The 26,804-nt window shown below is 35.2% G+C and overlaps 2 protein-coding genes across 3 annotated transcripts; one reads left to right on the top strand and one right to left on the bottom strand.

Moving 5' to 3' along the window:
- Window positions 1-1,878: 1,878 nt before the first annotated feature.
- Window positions 1,879-4,966, top strand: LOC103999310 (small ribosomal subunit protein eS24z). The gene is made up of 5 exons (XM_065084318.1): window positions 1,879-2,072; window positions 2,168-2,209; window positions 2,328-2,498; window positions 4,392-4,478; window positions 4,683-4,966. The coding sequence occupies exons 1-5, from the start codon at window positions 1,998-2,000 to the stop codon at window positions 4,722-4,724; spliced, it is 417 nt and encodes a 138-aa protein (XP_064940390.1). The 5' UTR covers window positions 1,879-1,997; the 3' UTR covers window positions 4,725-4,966.
- Window positions 4,967-7,706: 2,740 nt separating this feature from the next.
- On the bottom strand, window positions 7,707-21,893 carry LOC135593953 (serine/threonine protein phosphatase 2A 55 kDa regulatory subunit B beta isoform-like). 2 transcript variants are annotated; one of them, XM_065084316.1, is made up of 14 exons: window positions 21,525-21,893; window positions 17,501-17,604; window positions 17,315-17,410; window positions 17,107-17,226; window positions 15,639-15,845; window positions 15,116-15,207; window positions 14,551-14,669; window positions 13,394-13,517; window positions 13,124-13,247; window positions 10,086-10,154; window positions 9,893-9,984; window positions 9,740-9,805; window positions 8,537-8,607; window positions 7,707-8,439 (listed from the first exon to the last, which is right to left on the bottom strand). In XM_065084316.1, exons 1-14 carry the CDS (start codon window positions 21,643-21,645, stop codon window positions 8,303-8,305), a joined length of 1,542 nt encoding a protein of 513 aa, XP_064940388.1. In that variant the 5' UTR covers window positions 21,646-21,893; the 3' UTR covers window positions 7,707-8,302. The 2 variants fall into 2 exon arrangements, with proteins under 2 accessions (XP_064940388.1, XP_064940389.1); XM_065084317.1 differs by having other exon boundaries at window positions 15,642-15,845.
- Window positions 21,894-26,804: the final 4,911 nt, after the last annotated feature.

Below are 26,804 nucleotides of genomic sequence, written 5' to 3'. Positions count from 1 at the left end.
AAAGGACATTGTTCCCAACAGCAGCACTGATAGAGGACACTGTTACAAACTCTACTGGCTAAGCATGCATCTAACATCCATGGGCACAAGTGATATACATAGCTCTTTGGATTTCTAATTGGAAGTGCCTATCTGGTATTAATATCTTAGAATAGCCTGAACATAACTGATATAGTTGTCTGAATACATATTACTGGGCTTTGTAAACTCATACATGAGGAGATACATCTTTATCGAGAAGACCTAACTTTCAGAACTCCCAACCAATCTATTTATGGATTGATGGTGACTCCTGATGAATATAGTAATGTTGGCATATCCTGTTAGATTTGCTTTGCTACAACCTTTGTTGCATGAATGCCAAGAACAGTTTTAAGAGCACTGCCACCTGAAGCAGCAAATGAGCAACATATATATATATAGAGAGAGAGAGAGAATGATGATTGAACTGCTATAATCTTGTTAAGCAACATTTCCTAGTTGTTTACTTTCTTCATAAACATGTTTCTAAGTTTACATCCCTTGCTGATCTCCTGAAATTACAATAATTTATATACAAATTCTCTCAAACCAGTTCTTTAGGTGATGTTAGAATAAACTTAGAGCATTACATGCATAATCGATTACATAATTACGTTGTAAAAACATCTTTACATGTGACATTATCTTGTTCTAGTTTCAAAGGTGTGCTTTGCATTTGCCAGAGAATAATAACAACAATGAACTTGTGTGTGTGTGTGTGTGGTTTACGCACAGAAATAACATCTCAGTTTAAGTTGGTTTGATCTCTATATCATATAATACTTATCTGTTTTTCCTTATCGAGTTTCATAAATTTAATCATTTAAATGCCTGAGATTGCTGGAGATTGTGAGAGACATGAAAACAATGCAACTGAATCATTTAAATGCCTGACTACAAGTGGTTTTGCATAGTTGTCATTGCTTTTATGTGTCGGTATAGGTGGTGGAATAGTCGGAACAGAGAGTGACCACAGTAAAGATGTGGTCTGGAAACAAGTTGACAATATTGCCAGTGTATTTATCAGGAGGTCTCCTTCCTGCTTTTAAATTTTCTTCTTTCTCTTTTCCACCTCTTTTGTTATGAACAGAAATCTTGTCTTAATAATGTCTTTGATAAGACATCCTGCATTGTCTGTGCAGACAGAATTTAAATCTCCCTCATGATATTCTCTTACATGTATTAATTAATTCTTTATGATAATTTTTTTTATCTTGTTCTTGTGCTTATCATTTGGATTGTTTTTGCTCATTTTGAAATGCTTCATAGTGTCTTGTGCTTTAACTACTTGAGTGGACTTAATTAGTCTTACAACATTGCTTTCTCACCTAAAGAAAACAATACATTAGAATTTAGAAATTCAAAGAAATAATTGTTGATTTATGTCTACTCCGTTCGGATTGAGTAACGAAAAATTGATATTTTTTTTCTTCTTTTCCTCTCATGTTATTTTATGTTTTATCGATCGAGTCACTAAAGACATGAGATGCTCACTTACCTCAGACTTCCCTATAAAACAGTATTATCATTCTTCTCGAAGATCATTCTTTCATCGCATATTTTCTTCTCGATATTATCCTACACGAGAGCGAGATTTGTGTCGGTATAGCATTCGAAGCGATTTTAGGTTTTTCTTAAACTTTCTCTTATTTATTTAAAAGATTATTGTTTGATGTTCTAACACACTCTAATGGTTGTTGTAATGATATTTTTATCATAATATTTTTCACTATTTCTTAGAAACTTTTTCTGATTGAATTTTGATTGTTTTAGATTCCAAAGTTCAGATTACCAAATAGATTTAGGGTGATATGGGCCACTATTGTTAGCATAGCCCATTAAGATGCTTCTGCGCCAAAAGGCGTGCATATATGGGCGGCATGATGATGATTAGGGTTAGGGCATTGTTAACTCCTCGGCTTCGTCGTCGTCGTCTTCTTCCGCTCCTTCGCCGCTCGGTGTCTTAGGAGGAGAAAATGGCAGAGTCCAAGGCTGTGACCATCCGAACCAGGAAGTTTATGACCAATCGGCTCCTCTCCCGGAAGCAATTCGTCGGTTCCTCAACCTCTTCGCTCCATTTTCTTCCAATGTCTGCGCAAGAATCCTATTTTGTGACGCTTTCTTGATTCGTTTTGGTTGATTACAGGTAATCGATGTTCTTCATCCCGGGAGAGCAAATGTTTCCAAGGTATGTGGTTTTTACGTGGCCTCGCTTTTTGTAGGGTTGGGCATCGATTTGGGTTCCTTCGCGGGTTATCTTATTGCCGGACTTGAGTCTGTTTGTTCTGTGGTCGGCGACGGTGCAGGCGGAGTTGAAGGAGAAGTTGGCGAAGCTGTATGAAGTGAGGGATCCCGATACTATCTTCGTGTTCAAGTTCCGGACGCACTTTGGAGGGGGGAAGTCGACAGGCTTCGGCTTGATCTACGATACCGTAGAGAACGCCAAGAAGTATGAGCCCAAGTATCGGCTTATTAGGGTATGCCTCCATCTCTTGGCTTCGTGAAGCGAGAAAATTATCGTAGTTGCTTGTTTGTATTTGGATCCTTATTGCATATTGCGTATCCTGTATGTGGTTGATACCTAGTTTGTTTCGCCACTAGATCCAATGAGAAGATGCTTCAGTCATGATCTCCTTGCAAAATCTGATCTTTAAGTTACGTGCTGAACCTACTTGTAGAAATTTGTTGACTAGTTGTCGCATGGTATTTGGAAGATGTCATATGCCAATGTTGTGCTAAATTTGCACCAGAAAATGATAGTGCTATATAGCTTTGTGGATCTCTTTAGAGTGTAATGTACTATGAGAGCAAAGGTGACCCATGGTGCTAGAATCTCTAGTATTCTCGAGGAGCATATTAGAGTATGTGCCTTGTTAGCTGTATTATTCTGTTTAGTGCCTCATTTTCCCCTGTTATGATGCTGTTAAATTTGTTTTTTACTATTTACTTGCATACATTTTCTTTAATTTACACTGTGAAGCTAAAACTTTCATTATTATAGTGACTAGAAATTAGTTCGGTTGATGGAATACGTGTGGCGATAAAGAGATTGCTATTTGGGGACCATAGCTATGTTTTCTTTTTTTCATTTTTTTGTCAAATTCTCTGGCTGGACAGCGTCCAGATTTGCTGCAACATGATGCAGAGAGAATTTTATCTGAGTTGAGTTGTCCTGAACTACTTATGATCAGAGTGTTTGTTTGCCTCCTCTTACGGATAGTAGGAGGTAACACATGAAAATTTAAGCACAAATGCATCGCATAGGGTACTGTAGACTAGGACATCTACAGTATCCCTATGGCATGCTCTTTTATATACTAAATGTACCGGTCAAATTCATCTCAGTTATATAATGAACGTCAGGAATTGGTCGAGAAATACCACCTTTGAAGTCTGACTGCTAAGTTTCAATAATTTGCACTTCTGGAAGTGTTGTGTTCCTTCAGTAAAGAGACTAGTAACCACAGTTCTAAGGTCTAGTGTTAAAGCCCTACAAGACTTTTGTGGCTACAGGTTTACAGCTCTTTCGTCATCAAGGGGAACCTTGGGGTAAGCCCACATAAATGCACATAATTGGGTTCTTCAAGTCAGTGCCATCCTATAAGGACAGGTTTTGTTGTTCATATGTTAAGGGCTGGTAAAGTTAAACGCATCATCCACAATCTGTTCTATATGAGATGATCGAATTTTGATAATCAGAATAAGTTGTTTTATGATTCAAAGAGGCTGCAACAACTAAATAATAACCAGCAAGTGTAAATTAAGTCTCACCAAAGGAAAGGGAGGAAGTTGTTCGGTCGCAAGGGAATATATTTTTACTTAATGTTTCATCTAAGGGTCTAGTAGTCAGCCAAGTAGTAAGACATTTCTTCTGATCCACATGGAAGGAAAAGGCTGGTCCTTACAGATATATGGTGAGTGTGTGTGTGTGGCATTTCTCCGATTCCAAAAGTCAGCACCCTGCCAAGATCAAAAAAGAAAAAGAGTTTACAGCTTAACAGTTGTATGGATCTTAACTTGTGACTTTGCTTGACGAGACATTTTTTTGTGCAATTTTCAGTTTTTCTAAATTCATGATTAGGCTGCGATAACATATTTGACTTAATATCTGTCTATTTTGTCCTAAATCAACCTTTTAACTGGGTATGATACAACTATTAACTATGTAGTTTTAACTGCATATAGATTGAGTATATCTTTTAAATTCATGGTTAGGTAGTGCATGTCTCATTCTCTGGAATTTCATGTATTGTTTCCTTTTCTGGTTGACTTTTCATGAACAAGTGTTGCAAAGTCTTTGTATATGTCATCCATGATTAACTTTTTAAAGCATGTTTGAGAATAATTTTCATCATACGGTGTTTCGACAGAATGGACTTGCAACAAAGGTAGAAAAATCGAGGAAGCAGATGAAGGAAAGGAAGAACAGGGCAAAGAAAGTCCGCGGTGTTAAGAAGGTGAATTATCCAGTCTTCTAGCCTTTTTATGGAATCACTTTCTTTTTTGAACAAAAAATAGACCTTCATAGGTGTAGTGGACCTACAAGTAATGGTGGTCATCTTGAATTTTCTGCTGTATAATGTTGTTTAGCTTTAGTTTTCATGCGCGCACTACTTGTTCTTGTTAATAACATTTGCTTACCATTCATTTTATATGTGCAGACGAAGGCTGGTGACGCTGCCAAGGCTGGGAAGAAGAAATGAGCCAATAAGCAAGTTTTGCTACCTCTATTGTTCACCTACTATTTTAGCATTGGTGTGGCCAACGAACATCACAAGCTATGGTATATATTAGATGTTCACATTTATTTAAATCTATAATTTATGAGTGCTCTAGAAGAACAATTTTTATTTGGTTCTGAAACATTAACACTTTCCATCTATTTTTGGTTCTTCGTCAAACATGAAATATTATCCCAAGTAATTAGTTCCGAAACTTGGCATGAGGTCATTTTGCAACTTCTTGGCATGAAATGTGTGTTCAATGGATTTGGTTGTTTGGACTATTTGACAGGCGTTTAAGAGAATACAGATGATCTTGATAAATGCCAGATTCTATATGTAGGAGTTCTCATTATATCTATGAACTATATCTAGCAGAAGCTAACTGAGAATTCTGTTTCTTTTCACTTTGTAAATGATCAGTACAAAGCCCTTTTTTTTTGTAGGGGTAAAGAAATGTTGCGGGCTTTTGTTTCTTCTGAACACATTGTAGCCAGTCACATTACACCGCTGCAAATCTTTGGATTTTATGGACATTTAAATTGCTTCAGCTCATTGCATTCATGTTGAGAATGAGATGCTGCAGAAAGACTTGAACATCATTGCCCGGTTTGATCGGAATCGATACCCAAAAATGAGTACGATATATTATTATTTTGAAATATAATTATATTTTTTTTCACAAATATCAATTATAATTGTATCTAATTGTCTTGAGCTTAATTTTGATGGAAGACTATAAATAGAGCCTAATAGGCTAATTAATTTATCAATTTTGTTTGGTTTATGTCGTTGGTTAAATAATTAAGTTGAAATTGATAGTAGTATATTTATAAAATATTATATTAACTCTAATATCAAATGTCATGACTCGAGCCTAATGAGTTAATTGGTTTATCAATTTCAATTGAGCTAAATCATTGATTAAAATCATGCTGAGTTGTCTAAGTTTCGTTCTTGTGATGAATTTCGTGTTCTCAAGGAACTAAGTTCTCAACTTTTGTTTTTAGTCTTCTCACGTGTTCACTTGACACCAATCATATTGGATCTCTTCCCAATATATTACATCCTCATTCAGATACATGATTATTATCGAAACTTTAGTTTCTTTATAATCAGACCTCGTAGCTCTATTTCATCTCAAACAAAAAATTCTCAGGCTTCTTCACATCTCTGGCACCCCCATAGTAATGTGACTCGGGTGCCCTCAAGTTTTGTAGTGGAACAACAAGTGTTACTCTCTCTCGCATTGAGAACCCTTGTGAGCAACGTAACCTTAAATGTGAGTTCCATCATAACTTAATGTAGATGTTGTACAAAACCATTAGTGTTTTTTATCAATCAATCAGCTAAAGACTCGACTTTGTCAATCCGAGATTCAACTTCTTCTTACAAGTTCTCTACCCCCAAGAAGTCTTTGTTGACCTTGGTAGAGTTCCTTCAAACTTACTTTAAGAACGTCAAGGTGGGTTTCCATAACTATAAGCCTCTCTTAATGGTTTCTTTTCTCGGTTAGCGCTTTATATTGTGCCTTCTGCTCGCAAAGAATAGTCAACTTTTCACTCATCTTGTTCGATGTCACGCTCCTCTTGAGCGACTCCAACAACAGAGCAAGTTTACACTTGCAACCCACATACAATTACTTAGGGCAATGGTCCAACTTGCCCCATCTTACTCAATTCGCCATGGTGCTTCACCATGACAAGATTTCGAAACATTTTCATTGTTTACTCAAATTGCTTTCGCGCTCTGATATCATAATGTTATGGACTTAATTAGAATTGTCTAAGTTGTAAAGCACTTTTGTGATAATATTATAAACATAAATAAAATTGTCTAAACCATGACGCACCCTTATGTTAATGTCACAGACTTAATTGAGATTGCCTAAATCATAAAATACCCTTACACCAATATCATAGACTTAACTGAGATTGCCCAAGTCATGAAATTCCTTGGAATTATTCGTCTGCAAAGAATCAACTTGGTTATAACCTCACTCAGGTCCTACGGACCTGTAAAAAAGTAAATTAATTTGAAAGTGAACGACGAACAAGTCTCAATATCTCGCGAAGAGGATAACTTTACAAGCAATTCAACAATCACTCGATGTACAAAAGAGAAAGGGGAGAAAAAAATAAAAACTTTAGAAATGAAACGAACAATCGTAAATCCGCAAAGCAATGTTCACCAAGTGTCGAGCACGATGACAAGTTCACATATACTTAACGTGTAAACTTGTGAAATCCAATCAACGTCTAATACTACCCCAACCCCTATTCAGCCTAGTGCCCCACTTGAGAGATTCTAGAGTGCTGAGATTACTAACGTTTTGTACCAATGTAATATATAGAAAACAAACTTTAGTACACAAAAACGAAATCATTTTAGGATAATTTTGCCTGTCATGAGCAATCACTCTACGACGCTGCGATCCATTTTTGCTCAATTTTTAAACAAAACCACACAAATCCAAAGCAAAACGCATTATCAAACATACGTACAAGCACACAAGAATAATAAATAATTCGTTGATGAAAATGTTGCAAGTGAACAACAAAACAATGTACAACAACAGTTCATAAACAGTATGACAATTTGTCAAACATATCATCCAATATCATTGAATAAAATAATAAATTTTTTTTGATTATGTGATCCATTATTAGTGCTTTGTCAAAATAATAAATATCAATCAACTCATACTGATAAAAACCAATATTTTAAACCATGATCACAGTCACCACTTTCCCAAACATAGAGAGTATCATAAGCATCGAAACTTGCATTCTAGATAGTAGAAGCATCAGATGAGAAGTTGGTTTAAATAGTAAAGTAAAAGAGAATATAGTACTCCACCGTTCTAGTTGGCTATTAACATCATAATGCTTACCTATTATGGATTACAAAACATGACAAGAAGCATTAACTGCAGACACAAAACCAAACCTGAAGTAGAACAAGGAACACAACATAAGGCATCAAGGCCCACTTATTTGACATCTTAATAAATTCAATATCAATAAAGATTGATATTGAGTCTTCTAAACAATTCCTAAATTGCAAAGATATTACAATCCAAATATCAAGAAGCAGCTGAGACATCTAGGTGACAATATAGATGTGGACAAGAATCATGATAAGAACTTTCACAAGCTTCAACATACAAGTCCAGAAGTACAAGCACCCATGCACTTTTAATTTCATGGCAAATGCTGTAATAGACCTTCGGAGATTGGGACATGGAAATGCCTTCAATATTAGCTGCAATGGAGGGAGCTACATTTACTGGGAGCTTGAAACAGGACATGATAAAAAAAATAATTTCAATCTTTTTTTCGAAAAAAAATTAATAATAATCAGAAGAAGCTGCTCCTGCAATGTAAGACAGACGTGGCCTCAGTAATTGAGTCGCATTTTCTGGCCCTGATATGTGCAAATGTTAACCAACACATCTTCCTTCACCTTGCGCATTGTATGTCAAAAGCTAATAGCCATCAGAAGCAAACCAAAATTTAAAATGATTAGCAAAATGAGACCTTCCCCTTCCACTGCTATCTTCATGCATAGTACATGTACAAACTGTTCATAGCAGCACAGGCAACTGAATTTTCACTTGGGTGCCATGCTAAATGGAGCAATTTTGTTGTAAAATCATATGAATTTCCATTCATATCGATTCCTGGGCTTTCTGCTCCTGTGGCAATTCCATTCAAGCATGAGTACAGCAGAATAATGCACTATATCAAAAAAAAAAATCAGTCGAGGAAAAACTCTAGTGTGTAAGCACGAACCTTGTCTAACGACACCACGTGTCAAGCTGTTCAGCGATCTTGCAGGCCTCGACGGGATTTGCACTTGTCGCCTATATGGTATTAACACAGTAGAAAAAAGTCATCCATATCGAATGCTCCAAATATAATGCAACAGAAAGTAACATCAAGTGAAAACACTATTCTGTAACGACACTGATATAATCAGATCATTAGTTTCATAGACTGTCACAGAGTCGGTATGGAATGCTCAGTCCTAAAAACAATATGGATTGTACACTAATAGAAACAGTTACCTTCCACAAGGTAACCTAGACAAATAGCGTCCTCAATGAGCATAATAGTTTCTAAACTTTAAAGTTAAACCACAAGCTTTCTTAATTGACTCTAAGACAATGTTACCAAAAATGAGAGGATAATGATTTGCAATGTGGAATGGCAAAATAACATTGGACATTTATAAAGAAAATAGAGAGAACATAACATACACATATTCAATAAATTGTAATTACTCACTTGTGGCTGGCCATTCTTGCAAATCAACCTTGCACTCTCACTCATATAATATATGTGGTATGCACATCCAAATATATTCATATGCATACATCAACATACCTGTATATATGCAAAGATGTGTCCCATGTTCCAATTAGATGTATTACGTTCCAAACAATGATCTGGAGTCTACCCTTATTTTATCACAATCCAGGACTAAAAGATTCTACATTTCTGTTATTATTTAATGTAAGGCATGCAATACCGTACCGTACCGGTGTTTCGAGGTTGGCTCGGTATGGTACGGTGCCGGTGTATCGAGTGGTACACCAGGACATATCGAGTAGTACACCCTAGTGTACCGAATAATTTTATATATTTTTCTTCATTACTATAGCACTGTAGCACTGCTACAGTATAATACTGTAGCACTGTAGCGGTATCGGACGGTCCGCATACCAGTATGCTGTCGGACAGATACGTACCGCCCATACCGGACGGTACCATTCGGTACTGCATACCATACTTTAATGTACCAAAGTGATCCCACAATCCATGTAACAGTGTTATAAAAATGCTTGCTAAAACAGAGAAAAATCTAGAATGTGAAGTTAAGCTGTATTAACAATTTCTGGCATCAGTAGTTCCTCAACTGTTGAGCTTTCTAGCCTATTTTACACTCTAAACCATTAAAGAACCAAGTTACAAAGTTAACAGTAGCTAATATACCTCAACGGATTTTTACTGGCTTCCAAAGTAGTTGCTTCATTGCATCCAAATACACGAAAAAGATTGCTGCAATTGAATTAATGGTAGTGTATAAGTACACATCAGAAAGCTGCAATAACACAAGAATATCACTGAAAAACTGCAAAAATGTACCTGTAAGAACCAGTTGCCACATGCAATCCATCTCCACTTAGGCAGCAATCAAATTTGTCAAATATTGAATCATTCTCATATAAATCACATAACTGCAGAGAAATGAGAACTCAGTCACCAAAGTCCAACCAACAATGCCATAAATCCAGATTCGAGGGGGATACAAAATCAATTAATTAAAAGAAGGACCCACCTTAGGCCTTAAATACTCATGGACCTGAAAAATTGCAACAGGACTTGACTCCATGTTTATGTCCCATAGCTGACAGGTAAACAAGGAAACATATGAGAGGCAGTGAACAATTTGTAAAGAGAAAAAAGGGCAAAGAAGAACCAAAATTATGGTTTTCTGAATTCATTGGAAAATTTTCTGTTATCCCGAATCAGATAAAGGACAATGAAAGAGGAAAGATAATGCAAGAACATGACCTAGAAATAAGTACTATTTTTCTCGAAGATGATTTGACATAGAGTAATACATTTTCCACCCAATTTGTACCTTACCCATCTCATTTACACCAATGGTAATTGGAGACGCAATACAGTAGCATTTAAACTTGAGCTCGGTTCAAACTTAATCCACCAGATACAACTTGATCACTTAATAGGGTTAGGCTGGTAATCTAGGTAACAAAATCTCAACATGACCTCGAGTTTGCATGGGTTGTCACTCAAAAAAAAAAAGAAAAAAAAAAGAGGAGGAAAAATGAATTGGTTCATTGGGATTGTTTCAAAACCCACGCCTAGACCCAGCTGGAGATCAAGACATACCTACCGTAATACCATTTGACAATATACAGTATATATTACTTATAAGATCGAACAATAGTTTTTTATTATTTAGCATCAAATTTATACTCAATATTTTTGAAGTTATGCACTTTATACCACAATCCAACCCAACCTCATCCAAGATTAGCTCAACCAAATTTCCAATGGGTTAGATTTGGAAAAACTCCAACCCCAAATCAGGTTAGATTTGAGTAAGGATCATCCATAGTTACAAAATCACTCTACTCCCTTTAGAACATAATCCATATTGCTCATTCCAATTCATGGTTTTTCAGCATCTTGGAAAACATAGTTATGAAAACTAAATCAGAAAGTGATTGGTCAAGCCTTGGGTCACTGGATCACATGTTTAATTAAAAATATTCTATAATATATAAAATAATTTTGTAATATTAGAAAACATTTAAAAATTTTAAATATCAAAATTCATAAAGAAACTAAATGATGACTTAACATAAAAAAACTAAACTCCAGGTATATAGAATAAGATAAAAAGAACAATATCAACCAAATCTATGAACATAAATCTTTATCCTAATTAATGAACACATAATAATATTTGAAAACTAATTACATTTCAATCCAAATAGTTATATCCAACATAGTTGTCATAACTTGAATATTGGAAACATATGAATTTCTTAGGTGATTCTCTAGGAACGAGATTGACCAAGGGAAATGGAGCAAACCATAGGGAGACCTTGTTAGAGGAAAACGAGAGGAATTGCCAAAGGAAGAGAAACATATAAAATATAGGGGAAGATGTAAGAGTGATCAAAAGGTGAAGAGATTGAGAGAGGCAACTAGGGAAGAGGGTTGAGAAAGGTTCTTGGAGGGAGATGATGAGGCAGAGAGGAGGAGTTTTAGAGGAAGAGGTGGTGAAAAGAAAGAGAAACCAGATGAGAAAAGAATGCTTTCTTTCTCCCCTTAACCCTAAATTAAGATTGACTCAATACCCTTAAGAATAAATAGTAAGAAAAGTTTAGGTTGAGGGTATTTAAGTAATCTTAATTATATTACAAAAGTGGACAGGTTTTATTTAATCTGACTTGTTTTTAAATGGTGGTCCAAAAAAGGGCCAGGTTAGTCCATTCATTTCGGTTTTTAGCATATCCGATCCAATAAGTGGATCGAATCGATCAATGGTTTGATTTTTGGTTTTTCTGATATGACCATCTGGTCTGATCCAGGTCTGATAACTAAGCTGGAAACAATGCCACAATTGGAGATTCAATCTCATCATTGACCGCCAAGGGAGGAACCATCACCCCTTTGGTCCATCATTGGTCCCGCCATAGGAGAAAGTCTCGGTACCAATGTTGTACTAGCATATATAGCATCATCATCTTCATAGACAAGCCACTTATGTGTAAAAAGTAGATATAGTTCTAAATTTTACATAGGTAGTGTGTTGCTATCTTCATATTGCTCCTAATATCACTCACGAGATTCTCTATTCTTTCCATTTCTTGGCTGTGATTTCAAAACCCCTAATTTTCAATAAACTAAACTTAACAATACCTAGTTATACCAAGCCCAGCCATTTCTAACAGAAATGGTTAGTATGACTGCTTTTGGCTGGTTGTCAATTGATCAACACAATTCACAATGGTTTCAATTGGGGAATCAAGTTTTGAGTAATTCAATTAATGGTAACCAGTTTCAACTGCTGCCAACAAATTCCTCCCAGTCCTAGCTGATCCTGGTCAAATCCCATACAATAATGAGCATTGCCTGACAAGGTTCCAATTGATCTATGACAAGCTATAGCGACCTAGCCAATCTGCAATTGTCTCCAAAATAAAAGAGAAATTGATCACATGATTCCATTCTACTAAGAAAATGATCTATGCTGATTCTGGTCATAAGATTAAAGTAAAATCCTGATTTTTAACATAAAAGATCCAGGATTTATTGAAAGAGACATAAGCAATATTCATTGAAAGACCAACAATTCCTATTCTAATATTTGCAACATGCAATTTACTTAATTGGTGGATTCCTAATTCTGATGCTCTTACTACGAAATGAACCTTTATAACCATGAATATAAAAACCATGCAAGATGAATAACCAACATGATAGAACAGTAACGAAATAGTGGATGGAGGTATGGCAGCTACATAAAATAATTATAAAAAAGTAAAAAATAATGTGAATATGGATTATTTTCATTTATCTCTAAGAAGTGAAAGTGCTCCAAGGTTGCCAACATGAATTGTAAAAAGTAGATAGAACAATTTTCTTGAACAACAAAAAGGAGAATTTATTCCTTAAACATGTGGCTCAACATATAAAGTTCTTTTATAGTTGGTAGATGAAAGCATAGGGCTTGATTTGCAGAGTCTAGGTTTAAACTATTTGTCTTTAGACTGCTCTACAGGAATGAAGTGACAGAAAAAATATTTTAAAAACAGGTACAAGACTATAAGAGGGTACCTTAAGAGTCATATAGTCACGACTAAGGATGTGCCTTCCATCCCTTGCAAATTTAATATCTGAAATCGAGGCAATGATCTCCGTGAAAAAAGATCTTGAACCAGGTGCCTCTCGTTCTTCGAACCTGTTGGTAGTCTCTCACAAGCTATATAAGATGATATCAAATTTTTGAGGCTAAAATATATACTAGTAACAAGCACAATATATTTTAGATTCATTCCAAAATAGAGACCAAATTCAGTATGCTGCATGCAGAAACAAATTACTTACATCTTAGAATGGTTATCACATAATGCTGACTGTCGCAGGTCTATAAGCCGGATTGAGCCCTTTGAGCTACTATATGCCAGCATATTACAATGGGTTGGATGGAACTCAGCTGATGTTATAACCTCTGAGATGTTACAGAAAGAATGATTAAAGAACAATTATCACGACTCAAAAACCAAATGTTACGGTAATAGTGCATCAAAGATTTAAAAACCAAACCTAAAAGAAGTACCATATGTACAATTCAAGATAATGAATTAGCAGAAAATAAAAGTGAAGGTCCCAGGTGCTGCAGAAGATAAATAGTATGGGATATAGGTTAAACACCGGATGACCTGGCATATGACTCACCATCCTATCATGAAGCCACATCCAGCAAGTTCCACAAGAAAAAAAGTCCAAGTAAACATCTAACGGATCTTAATAACACCAACTTTTTTCTCTCAAAGTTGAAGCCTCTGAGCTTCATATCTTCTTATAAAAGAATGGAGATATAAAATTCAGCAACTTATTACAATGTATCTATAGCTGATCAAAATTCAATATGGAATACTTAATGTGCACTTGTTCGTTCAATATGGAATACTTAATATTCACATAATAAAAAAAAACTGAAAGCACATAAGTTATATGAAGCAGAGGCAAAATTCGTTTGCAGAAATTAAATTCTAAATCAGTTTAAGTGCTTTACGATCCATTAGTCAACAAGCTTCATATTAGACAGGACTGGTTGCAAGTTTCAGTTAAACACTTAGAACTAGATTTTTCTTCTGTGTCCTTTTAAGCCCTAGACCAAATGAATGTTACTTAGGGCCAGAAATTGCCACAATAAAAATATCAACTGATAAATCAGCTTCACTGGAGCCACTTCAAGTCATTTTTAGATCCACAGATATAATGAACAATGAATATCATTCCAATTTCTTCCATAGAAGACAGCTTATGCATTGAATTATTTCTGAAGATATAAAAAATTAGACAGGCAGAAAAAGAAGGTCCTTTCAATCTCTGATGAAACAATTATGAGAGGAAATTACCACTGCATCTTCATTAGATATGTCCTAGATTCATAGCAAGGGTAACTATAACTTAAAAATGCAGACTCAAACCTTTAACACTCAAGGAATTAATAATACTTCATAATCAAGAAGTAATACCAGTTAAATCCTCCATATTTGCAGGCTTCACATCAACAATATTAAAGCTTTGATTACTGATTTCCAAATTCCAAAGATTTATTCGCAGATCATCTGCTGATATGAACGTCTCACCATCACTGAGTGGAAGAAAGAAAATCAGCAGTTTGTTTCAATGAAGCTCAAGACAACAGACAAGTGAATTTCAAATCATAACTAAAATAATAATATTTTATATAGCATAATTAAATGATAGCAGATGCAAAATTTATAAAGTAATCACTTAAAATAGGATCCCTTTTCTCATCAAATTACAAAATACTGATACAAACATAGAGAAAGCAGAATTGATGTCTTAATGTAACCAAAAGAGTAGGTGGTGGCACCACTAGGTCCATGGTGACACCAAATCAGAACATAGAAATTAATCCATGATACAGAAAGAAACACAATTAAGAAGAAACATCCAGCTGATAAGATGACAAGAAAGATTAAAAGAGCTTAGGCACAAAACAACTGAGGCATGAAAGAAATGGAACTCAGCTAGGAAATAGGACACTAAAATAATTATGAAATAAATAATCACCTGTTATTTGAAATGGAGTTTATGTGGTAATCATGAGCATGAGAATATATCCTTCTACATCTAGCAATGAGACTTGTCTCTTGACTTGTCACCTATGTATACAAACAAACATACTCAATGATCATTACACTGACTTAACAGTAAACCTGCAGTCATGAAATAACATGACAGATACGGCTGCAGATGAATTAAAGAAGACAAAAGAAGGGCATTCCCAGTGTACAAGCCTCCAGCATATGCAGGATTTATACACAAGCAAAGAGATTGTTCTTGTGACTCGAAATCTGGTCACCCATGTAGTAAAGGAAAAACCTTATCAATTGGCCATGGCTCACCTCCAATAAAAGAAGACATCAATGCATAACATGTTGGGGAAGATTCAAGGCATGTACAAGTGAGATGTAGTTAGCTACAACCCAATCAATTTGTTGAATGATGCACTTCTTTTAAATGCATTATATACATTCATGCATCTAGGTTGTAATCCTATTTTGTATGTCCAATAGGCTGGGTAAAGTACAACTACCACTGGCAGACGTAGGGATGGAAACCCTCCAGGAGGAAACGATAAGTCATAGCTCAAGTGACCGTACGGTCTTTCCGAACATCCGCCATTTGGAAGATATCCTATAGGACTAGTCATGCTTGAGCTAGAAATGCTGCCATTTCCTACAGCTTGTAAAGCATCCACATTCATCTCAGAAATCTTCTTGACTTTTTTTTCTTCCACCTGTATAGATTTAAAAGAAAAATTTAATAACAGAGCTCAAATTCTAAATTTGTTTTCATTATGACATGCCTACCCACACAGTCTCAAATTCCATAGTCATAAGATTCACAACCATCACAGTTCATTTTCTAGAAAAATCTATAACAATTTAGTAAAAAAATCTAAATTCAGTACAAGTATATTTTTACTAAAAACATGAGAACTTAGAGCTTCTTTTGATTTTTTTTACATATTTATCCTTCCTTTGGAACAATCAAACTAGTCCTTTTGATATGAAACAACTGTACTTTCAGCACACTTTGCTTTCTCAATAGGAACACATGACATTGCAAATGCAAGAAATGAAATAAGGAAGTTACAAATAGATCTATTACAGGAAAAGAATATTATTAAAAACATCATACATCATAAAATAACCTAGACAACCTACTCAAGAATCATAAGGTTAGAAATCAAGGTTAATTGAGTCTTGAGAATCAGTCTTATACTACAAAACCATCAATAATGAGACATGACATCAACTGTACTGAAAATAACCCAACAAATATAAGCAAAAGGATCAGACATTTGTCATGATTTTTCTCTACTCTTTAAAATTAAATGCAATTCCAGTAGAAGTGCAAGAATTCCAAGAGTCACCATGTAAATGCAACCTATCTTTTTTAACAGCCAGTAATAGTAAATATTTTCAAAACAATTTAAAGCAAAAATACAGCAATATTTAGTTAAGTAGAGTTTAATTATGGTGGATTCATAATCTATTAATAGACTGCAGCAACTGGAACTGCATCTTGGTCAAAAGCCAAAGATTTTCAATTCCAAAGAAATATTCGGTAAATGTAATTGCTAACATGATACGTCCTAAACAGCAAGGTTAACACCACCTCTGTGGATCTCAGAGTGAATTTTTGGTGCACTCTTAGTAAACAAAGTGCAAAGTTTGATGTCTGGCATAGTTCAGCATGACTAGCATATGCTATCATAGATATCACTCTAACATTACTGATCCACAACAGAAATGGAAGATGATACAATAAGATCAACAAGAAACTAATAAAAGACTGAAAATAATAAACATATACAATTTCTTCTAGAAGAGCCAGAATCACATGAACAGATTATTTATAAATGAGCAGAAAGTGAAAAGGCACATTCAATTTCTGACTTCAAAGAGAATCACAATTTTACAAAAAGAAAGTTATCACCAGTGATCAAGAGTAAGAAAGATGACAATGTCAGTATGAATGAGAATAAGGCCTACCTTCCAGTATTTAATTGTCTTGTCATTAGTAGAAAGAAGAAAAAGAGCATGATTGGCTGTTTGACACCATTTGATTTTATTGATCTTCTCCTCTATTTCCAAGCTTTTAAGATAGTCAAACTGGTACAGACATAAAAAATCTGCATCAAATTGCTATTTCACATTAAGTGAATCATATTTTAAATAGCTGTTACTTATAGCAAAGTACCTCAGGTTCATGGCTTTGAAACTCAGTTTTGTAGCGAAACTCAGGGTGCCTACTAATTGAATGATCTTGTTTCTCCATGTCCTTTCGGGAGCCATACTGCAGAACAAAAACACCGAAACATGAAACTTCAAAGATCACAACAAGACACGTATGGGCAAGAGCTCAAAGATAAGGAAGTAAACATACATTCTTAACATCTGTCCCTTCAAATAAAACAACACGTCCTCCTCGATCTCCAGTGGCAAGATGGTCTCCAGATTTATCAAATTCAATGGCCGAGATAATATCAACTGCAAGGAAACAGACACCGAGGAAGTCATCTTAAGCAAAGAGGACCTTATGCAAAACTCTTAACATTTGTTGTCATACAAAAGACCTTAACTGATGACGACAACAAAAATCATCCCACAAGAAATGCAACAAGATGTATTCCTTAATAACTTTAATCAGGAAGTCAAGATAACAAAAAAGCAGATGAGTGCTAGCATGGACAAAGCTTTCCTTTTTCAAATAACAAAAGAAGAAAATTGATAAGAGCCCTTCAGTCCGATTCATATTCCTATACTCATCTCGTTTGTTCATATTGAAACCTCGCAGGGGTTGGTTAGAGATCATACATGAACTATGTACATTAACTTATCAGTACTAGAGGAACACCCAAAACCCATTGTACTATTGAGAGAGAGCAATTTGAAAGAGAAAAGAGATGAATTTAGATCATACATTTAGAGAAGAAAGAAAGAGAGAGAAGGAACCCAGCCATTTATAGAGAAGAAAGAAAGAGAGATAGGGAACCCAGCCATTTCTTGGCCATTTATATCCAACCCATACTTTGCTAATATAAATACTCCACAACTTTTAAGAGACGAGAAATTGATTCATCTTAAGCTCTAAGCAACTGCATTCCCCATTTGAAATCATACTAGGAATAGCCCTCCAAACTGGGTTTTCACTTTTTCAGAAGAAGAAAAACATCCTTGTTTCTGAAGTTTGCAGATGCTCCCTTATTATAACCTCTAATAGCGAAACCCTGATATTTCAACCCTGATACCAAAATGCTCCTACACGATGTGGTTTTGTTCCTTTGTCAATCTGGTTGAACACACTTGATTGGGGTTTTTGAACTGTTGTGCATATCTCAGCATGTGAACAGCAAATAAAAGAAGTCATGAGAGTAATTTAACTCCTGAAATAATCCAACTCTTTTTAGACAAAAGGAGCAGAAACATGCTCCTGAATTGTCTGCCTTGTCACATAAGGATTAGTTCGCCTTAAATATTTAAAGTGACCTGCTTGCATTGCTACAGGCATCCAATCAACAGTCAATCCCCAACCAAGACATATACGGGTGGAACTAGCTCCATCTTGAGCTTCAAATATGAATAGTTCAAGGATGAGAAAGTTGCAGGTTGAACTAGTGCCAATCAAGGTTTCAAATGCCAGAATTTACCAGTCAGACCAAGGACCAGTACCATGCCATATAGCTTGGTATGGGTCAGTATCCAATTTTTATTATGGTCAGTGATATTAGGCATTGTAGGCTGGTATACTGTCCAAATTCTGATAATGTATCAGTTCAAAAAGGTGTCAAAACTGGGTACTGGACAAAAATAAGTTGATATTAATCAATGCAGTGAACAGGGTTCCAACATAAAGGAGCTAAGAATTTCATGAAAAACGAAACTGGAGATTATCGGTCCAGCTATGTAGCAAAACTTCAGTATATTACTTTGATGCAGCATCAATCCTAAGCTGATTTCTCCTTCGTCCGACTCTTCCTCATTTTCACCAGCCAAGATTAAATCAACTAGCTTGCACCTATGCCCTAATGTGAACTTCTCATCACATTGGAAAGATCGGTTGCCATAAAAGTTCAGTTAGCTTTTCACTCTAAGGCAGAAGAATTATTAGATTTGGTCGGTCAACTTGAGGAAACTGCTCTTAGTTGGGATAGTAGGAGTTTGGCTTAACTTTGAAGTTGAAGTGTAGAATTGATTTATGATAGATGTTTCTCTGCTACTTTGGCCCATCATAAGCATCGAATAACATAGTAGGTTTATCCAAGACTTGGGCAGAAAGGCAAACCATAGAACCCCTAATATGTTGCCCAGTTAAGAACTCGATAAACATGTTATTGATTTCTCAAATTCCTCTTGAAACATGACTACAATTCCCATCCTAGTCAACTGACACAGCTTTCGACTCATATTACGTACCACTAACAGCATTGTGACTTGCATCTTCAAAGGGAACAGCAGCAAAAACGATCCTTCGAGTCTTTGAGAGTAGGCATGCAGTTGAAGAATTGTGTTGTGCAAAAGACCCAACAAACCGATTCACCTATGCTAAATTTTGAAAAAATAAATCTTTGTCATGCAAGCGCTAAACCTGATACATCATCACGGTTGCTCTGCAGGTCACCCAGGGAGCTAAAAATAGTGATGTTCTTGTAATGAAAGTATCACAGGATCAACTCACTGTTGCTGCTACTAAGGTACTTCTCTTATTCCTCCCACAACACGGATCTCATTGCTCCCTTACCCTTCATAAGGACCGAACCACCAGAATTTTAACTAAAAGAATAAGGAACCTATTACCGGAAGTAAATGCTGTCAAGACATGTTTCTGGGCTCACACGCTCCCTTTATCTCAGATAGCTAAACCAAATATTTTGTTCCTGAGATAAATATCCCTCTAGCCACAATCGAACATGTACTGACCAAAATGACAACTAGATAGACCCTGCAAACTAAGACAAATAACTGGTTATTAAAGAATCAATTTTGCTTCGTTGGACTCAGGAAAATCTAAACTAACCTAATTCCAAGGCTAAAATGCACCATTAATGTTCATCACAAATATTATATGCAAGTTGTATCAGTACAAGTTTAATTCATAGATCTTTTTAATCATTTAAATAAAGTGCAAGATATATTGAACACAACATATCAGTGATATATTGGCCAACCTTCCAACAAGCATCTCAACAATCCAGTGAAGGAATGTGTTCACACATAAATATTAGTCCAACTAAGACTTCACAAAATTGAACAAATAAGACAACCCCCCAACATAGGAAACAATCCTCGCTACATCTCCATATTTCGACCTTGACCACATGTCTTCAGCTGGTTTGTTTTTGTCCTTATACAACAACGAAAAATATGCCCAGAAAGGAACACAGGAATGTAGCTAATTCATTCATTCTATTATTTCAATGACAGCATTATGCACTAAAGCTCTACCTGCACAAGTATGATTTTAACTCACATGTAGCCTTGTGCAATCAGCTGATCGTTAAACAATTCACAATAAATTGATCAATCTATGTCAATTGTGCTTATTAAAATGATCACTCAAATTACATTAAATTGTTTGTCATTTTTATCATCCTCATGAGTTAAATTTCCAGACTACTGACAACATATGTGATGAGGAACCGAAGCACTTTACTCTAACGAGGTGTAGAAAATGAATGCTATGAATGCTATAATTGTGACATGAGCAACCAATAGAAGACGTAATTTTTATCTTCTCAAATCATTGATATCCAACTTGAAAAAGTTCTAACGTAGATTAAACAGTGTTATATATGAAACCATTGGTTGTTGTTGGAGTTCCAACTGTGACAGATCGGACTATCTTTTCTGGTGAAAAGCATCCGTCGTTAGCACAAATGAGCAACCAAAAAGTTAAAGCAACAACCCATTATGTATAAGTAGACCAATTAATATAGAAAGACAGCTAAAAGATAAGACAATCTAAAGAGTTGATAACGCATGACTAATCTGACAAAGCATGAAAACTACTCAAAATTCAACCGAATTTCTCAACAAAGAAGAATAGTGACAATCAACAAGTTCATTTAATTTCTCTATATCATAATTGCAAGAAATCTAAAAGAAGCACAAATAATAAAATATTCAGACCCAACAAGAAGAAGCATTATATTGTACTTCAGAAAAGAGTAACAAATTCCAATCTTTCCCACGCAAAGAGGAAGAGCTACAGCCGAACACATCAATCATACCGCATTCTTTTCTAATAGTCCCCAAACAAGGTACTTCCGATATCTCAAAATCAATTCAATCAGCAACCAAGTGAAACGAAAAATGGTAAGTTTGAGAAGAAAACAAAATGCCAACGCAACGCTAAGCTCGTCCAGCACCATCAAAAACCGATCTGACAAAGGGGAAGCAAAAGGGCGTACCTTCCTGCACCTCCTCCCCCGCTATCCGCTCCCCGAACACCTGCGAAAACTTCCACTCCAGCGGCGGCGGGCAGGACGACTCCGCCGGCGGCCCAGCGCCCTCGGCCCCATTACCCTTCATCTTCTGACCAGAATTCCGGCAGGATCGGCGCACTACTCCCGCAACATAAGCGATCGGGGCAACTCAATCAGTCCAATTCGAATCGGATGACCTCGTGGGAGTTTCCAGCGGTCGGGGATCGATACGACGGAGTAAAGAGGAGAAATCTTTTGCTACCTCGCTCGCTGTAGCCCTTCTTTCTTTCGCCCTAATGAGAGGCCAAGTGTGCCTTTGTTTTGCCCCTTTCCAGTGCTTCTTTCTCTGTAGCTATCAATCATTCCAAGGCAGCAAAGGCCCTTCCTTTTTATGTACTGGTTTAAAAGCCCAGCCCATGTTAGTTTAATTTTGGGCTTCCATCAGTGGTCAGATATGTGAATTGTGTTTGGAACATTAAAAAAAAAAAAAAAGCCAATTCCAATCTTCGATTTTTTCCCAAAAAAATCCCTCATTTTTATTTTTCTTAAATAGTATTATTATTTCAAAAAAAAATTTAAACTTTTCCTCCATTGTCAATCACCTTCATCGTCCTTCGTCCTTACCTTCAATATCTCCGCTGCTTACTCTCACTATAATGTCCTATTATCGAGAAAGAGCTTATTATCGAGAAAGAGAAAAGGAGAGAGAAAGAGAAAGACAATAAAGAATTGAATGAGAAAGAAGAATGAGTGATGCGAAAAGAGAGAAAGGCAGGAAAGGAGACAATAGCAAGGGAGAAGAGAGGAAGTGAAGAGACGACGGATAAAAAAAAGAAAAAGAGGGGAAGGGGGAAGGTCGGGCGTGGAGGGGGCGAAGGAGAAGGGTGAGCGATGAAGGCGTTAAAGTGAACGAGATGGTAACTTGAAAGTAGAGGAGAGCGACAGTTTGATACCTTATGAATTTAATACACTGCTTAGGAAAAAAAAATGGAGAACATCTTTTTAGGAAAAATTTAAAAGTAAAATATTTTTGAGAAAATCACCCTTAAAAAGTTAGCAATAAACAAATGAAGAAGGTGAAATAATGACAATTATGTAATTATTGAGATAAAAACAAATTCTATCATAAACCTAAGAATCAACCTTTGCATATTTATTTGGATTGACTTATAGGAACTTGATGGATTACCATCATTAACTTAGGTTTAATTATTGTGGCTTGGATACAAAATGACCATATGTAAAGAGGTCAAATGTATCACTAGTCAGATCATGACATTCTATATATAAAGAGGTTATAAATGCAATATTGCATAAGATGTTTGACCTTGATTTTAGATTTTTTTTTAAGTGAAGTTAAATGATATACACCAGTAGGATCATCATTTTCAAAACTAGTAAAAAAAAATTGAAATTTTGATGCCAGAGCACAAGATTGAATGAAGAATGATAAGAACAAAACTCTACTTTCTTTCTACATATGAGCAGTAAATATTGAAACATTTCAGTTTCTAATTCCTGGTTTCTGGTTCTCTATAATTGGTTTGTTCTACTAAACTGTAATAATAGGACAATGATGCATAATATCAATAATCCTTAATTAGCCACAAAAAACTTTCATATTTATGAGGCTTTGGACTTCTCTAAGAGGTTAAAACTTAAAACAACTTCATAAGTTTCTTTTTTTTTCTCTTCTAATAACCTACTTTTGGAAACTATTGAAATAAAGTATAAATCCATGTCAATAACTAATTTATTGTGCAGAGAACTGTTCACAAATGCATGGAATATTTCAATCCTTAGATCTTTGACCTGCATTGCTGGTGAACCCATCTTTTGCAGGTGTGCATTTGAGAAAATGCATGGAGAGAGAGAGAGAGAGAGAGAGAGAGAGAGAGAGAGAGGCATCTTTGCTGCTTTAGTGAATCATGAATGCCTTTTTGGTGTATTTGTGCTGCTGCTGTGATTGTCATGAATCAAATTGGTCAAGATTATCCATACATAGACTGAAAATTAATATGCTTTAAAAGTTTGAATTATTAAGTTGCTGATAAAACCTAATACATGATATTAAAGTCATGTTTTCCTAATATCTTCTACTCATTTGCAGGTTCATCATCTTCCCCCTTTAATAGTATTTGGTAAGTAAAACTGTAATTTGACAGACCTATTAGATAACTCACTTGACTACAGCTAACATCTAACTTTTCCTTTGTCTTTTAATTTTTGACTCATTCCTTTGTCAACCTTAGTTCAAATCAAGTATCTTTGAACCTTTGACTCTAATGCAATATTTAGAGTTTAAAATAAAAAAAAAAACTTAAGTCAAACTCTTTAATGTTGACATATACAACTGATTAAGTTGTAACTCATATCACACATAAATATTTTCCTAACAAAACAAGTAGATCATGTGTTTGAAATATGATCATGATCACCCATTTAATATAGAATGGTTATTGAAAGATATCTTGAAATATGAACAATATGAGCAATTGAGAACATTTAATATCAATTTTTTTCAACCTTAACTCTAATACAATATTGGAGGGTGATTTGATCATATCCAGAGTCTTATATTAGTTAGTCTTTTATGGATTGGATCCTAAAAAGATTTGGGTCTTCTAGATAATTTTTTTGAAGACAAGAATTAAAAGGATATGCCACTGAAAGCTAAATGCTTTCTTGGACAACTACTGTAGCAATGACTAGATTTATAATTTTGATGTCTTGATCATATGGTTCACTGAAATGGTTGGGCATTGAATACTTTTTTTGTCTCATATCTTAGAATTTTATATTGATTAGATTCATTTTGGTTGTTGATCCTAAATTCCACATAACAATATTTTAAAGATTATATGGATAGCATATTAAAATTCTCTTAATAAAATGTCAAGACTCCTATTAAGAGAATAATTGATCATCAATCATACAAGAGCAATTTAGTTGATTTATCGATAAAATAAATTTAATTAGTTTAGGAATAATTGACATATGTAATAAACTATCATATGTCAACATCTAGAAAAAAGAATCAAATATAGAAAAGATGCAAGAAATTAAATTTATTTTAATTAAAAATTATAAATCTTGACTGAAGATTCATCTCTGTAAGGTTAAAAATCTATTACCATAATATTATTTCTCAAATGGAACACATTATATATGTAATTTGATAGTATTGTGTGTTTTCTTAGTTCTGTATTTCCTTTTTTATTCTTGTATCTATGCCTATAGAAAAGAGCCACAACAAAGGGACTGATTAATTCATCAATTCATCTCTTGTAAACTATTTCATGTATTAACTCATTAATTCTGTCTTAACACTTTGATGTGTGGCACAAAATACATCCATAAATCTTCACATAACAAGGGACTGAATAATTTGAAGGTGCAATGATTGATGAATTGAGAAGAACATATCCATGTTTTCAATACACTACAAGGGGGAGAATCACATCATTCAATCCAACACTCATAATGGATGAGTCAATGTCAAGATGACCATCCAACTCTTTAATTTTCTCTTGAGTTGGAACAAGGACATGATGGCCAACTTGGTCAAACTTTGGCACCTTGAGTTATTTTTCCTGAGGGCTGTACAAAGAAGAGGTGGGCACCCAGAAAAGTTGTGTGAAACTGCAAGATTGAGAGAATCCATGTTTTCAAAGTAGATGGACTTTGATGCATCTCAAAATGAGTTGTCCTTATCCCTCAATAATGTATTGGCTCCACATCTCACCACATCCACATCAATGTGAGGAGATAAGCCCGGGGGTTTGGACTCTGGAGCCCTTGGGACCTCTTTGAATCTTAGCTACCAAGATGGAAGACACTGCAGTGTCCTCTCCACTCCCACTTTGTCAGCAGCTGCAGCCAAAAGTTTGAATTCCAGGCCCTGCATTCTGCCTCAAAGATCCAAAACTCATTCTTCCCGGGAAGCAGCTTTCTCTGGTCAAAGCCTAAGCTCTCTCCAAACTCGTATTTCCTTTTGTGTTTCGGGCTGTGTGATCCTGTATCTGTGTTGTATGGATTCCATTTCTACCTTCTGCACACCATCAACCTGTAGGAACTCTCGAGTGTGTCCCACTTCAAGTTGACAAGGCAGCGATGGTGGTGCTGATGTTAGCCCAATCATATGAGATGAGGGGATGAAGCTATGATGACTTTGCATGCCTTTTTCCTCCTCCAACTCAGTTCCCACCGAAGACTATTATTAACAATGATGATATATTCGTTATAATATGATACATTGAATGAATGATTGTTAGATAATATTCTCATGATGAGATTTTATGTGATATAATGTAAATATATCGGTGTAAATAAAAATACAACTTATAAATTTTAAAAAAATATATTATTTAAATTGATTTAGACCATATACATATATCTATAAATACTTGAAGAGGGTTGAATGAAATTTTATTTTTGCATGATATCCGAGCCACCAAAATAGTTTAGAATCCATTATTTATTATGTATTATCGTTATGCCATAATCATCGTCTACACATATGAAGTTGCTCTTATTGACGCATGATATGTGATGAAGCCACAAACGCTACATTACTTCTAGAGGAGGAAGTTGTAATGATATCTTCGTAAGATATTTATAATATGATAACTTCATCTTTTGTAGGTCAATTCGGACTCTCTTCTTCTTCACTACTCAGATTATTCAAGAGTGATCTTAGTTATTTAACTATTGAATATTGAAAGATGTATATCTTAGTAAGATATTTATAATATGATAACTTCATCTTTTGCAGATCCTTGGGACTCTCTTCTTCTTCATCACTCAGATTATTTAGGAGTGATATTGGTTAGAAAACTATTGAATGTTGATAACTATAGCACTTGGAGTCATTCAAGAAGTATAGCTTTTAATGCCAAACACAAAACAAGTTTCATTAATGGATCAATCAACTGATCATTGTCAACAGACAAAAATATTTCCCTGGATCCTCAACTCCATTGAATCTGATCTTGCTAATAGTGTTATATATGTTGATTCTGTTACTAAAGTTTGGACTGATCCGAAGGAAAGATTTTCACAAAATAATGCAACTATAATATTTCAAATTGAAAAGGACATTGCTTCACTACAACAAGGTTGAATGTCTATCGCCGTCTATTTCACTAAATTAAAGGGGTTTGGGATGATGAACTTTTCATATATGAGTATCTATCTGTCTGTACATGTGGTGCAATCAAGAAAGTTGAGCAATGAGAGCAAAGGAGAAAGGTAATACAATTTCTC

The sequence above is a fragment of the Musa acuminata genome, chromosome BXJ1-9 (genome assembly GCF_036884655.1).
Source record: "Musa acuminata AAA Group cultivar baxijiao chromosome BXJ1-9, Cavendish_Baxijiao_AAA, whole genome shotgun sequence".
NCBI lineage: Eukaryota > Viridiplantae > Streptophyta > Magnoliopsida > Zingiberales > Musaceae > Musa > Musa acuminata.
Note: the sequence above shows the minus strand (reverse complement) of the source record. Positions and strands in the feature narration are given on the sequence as shown.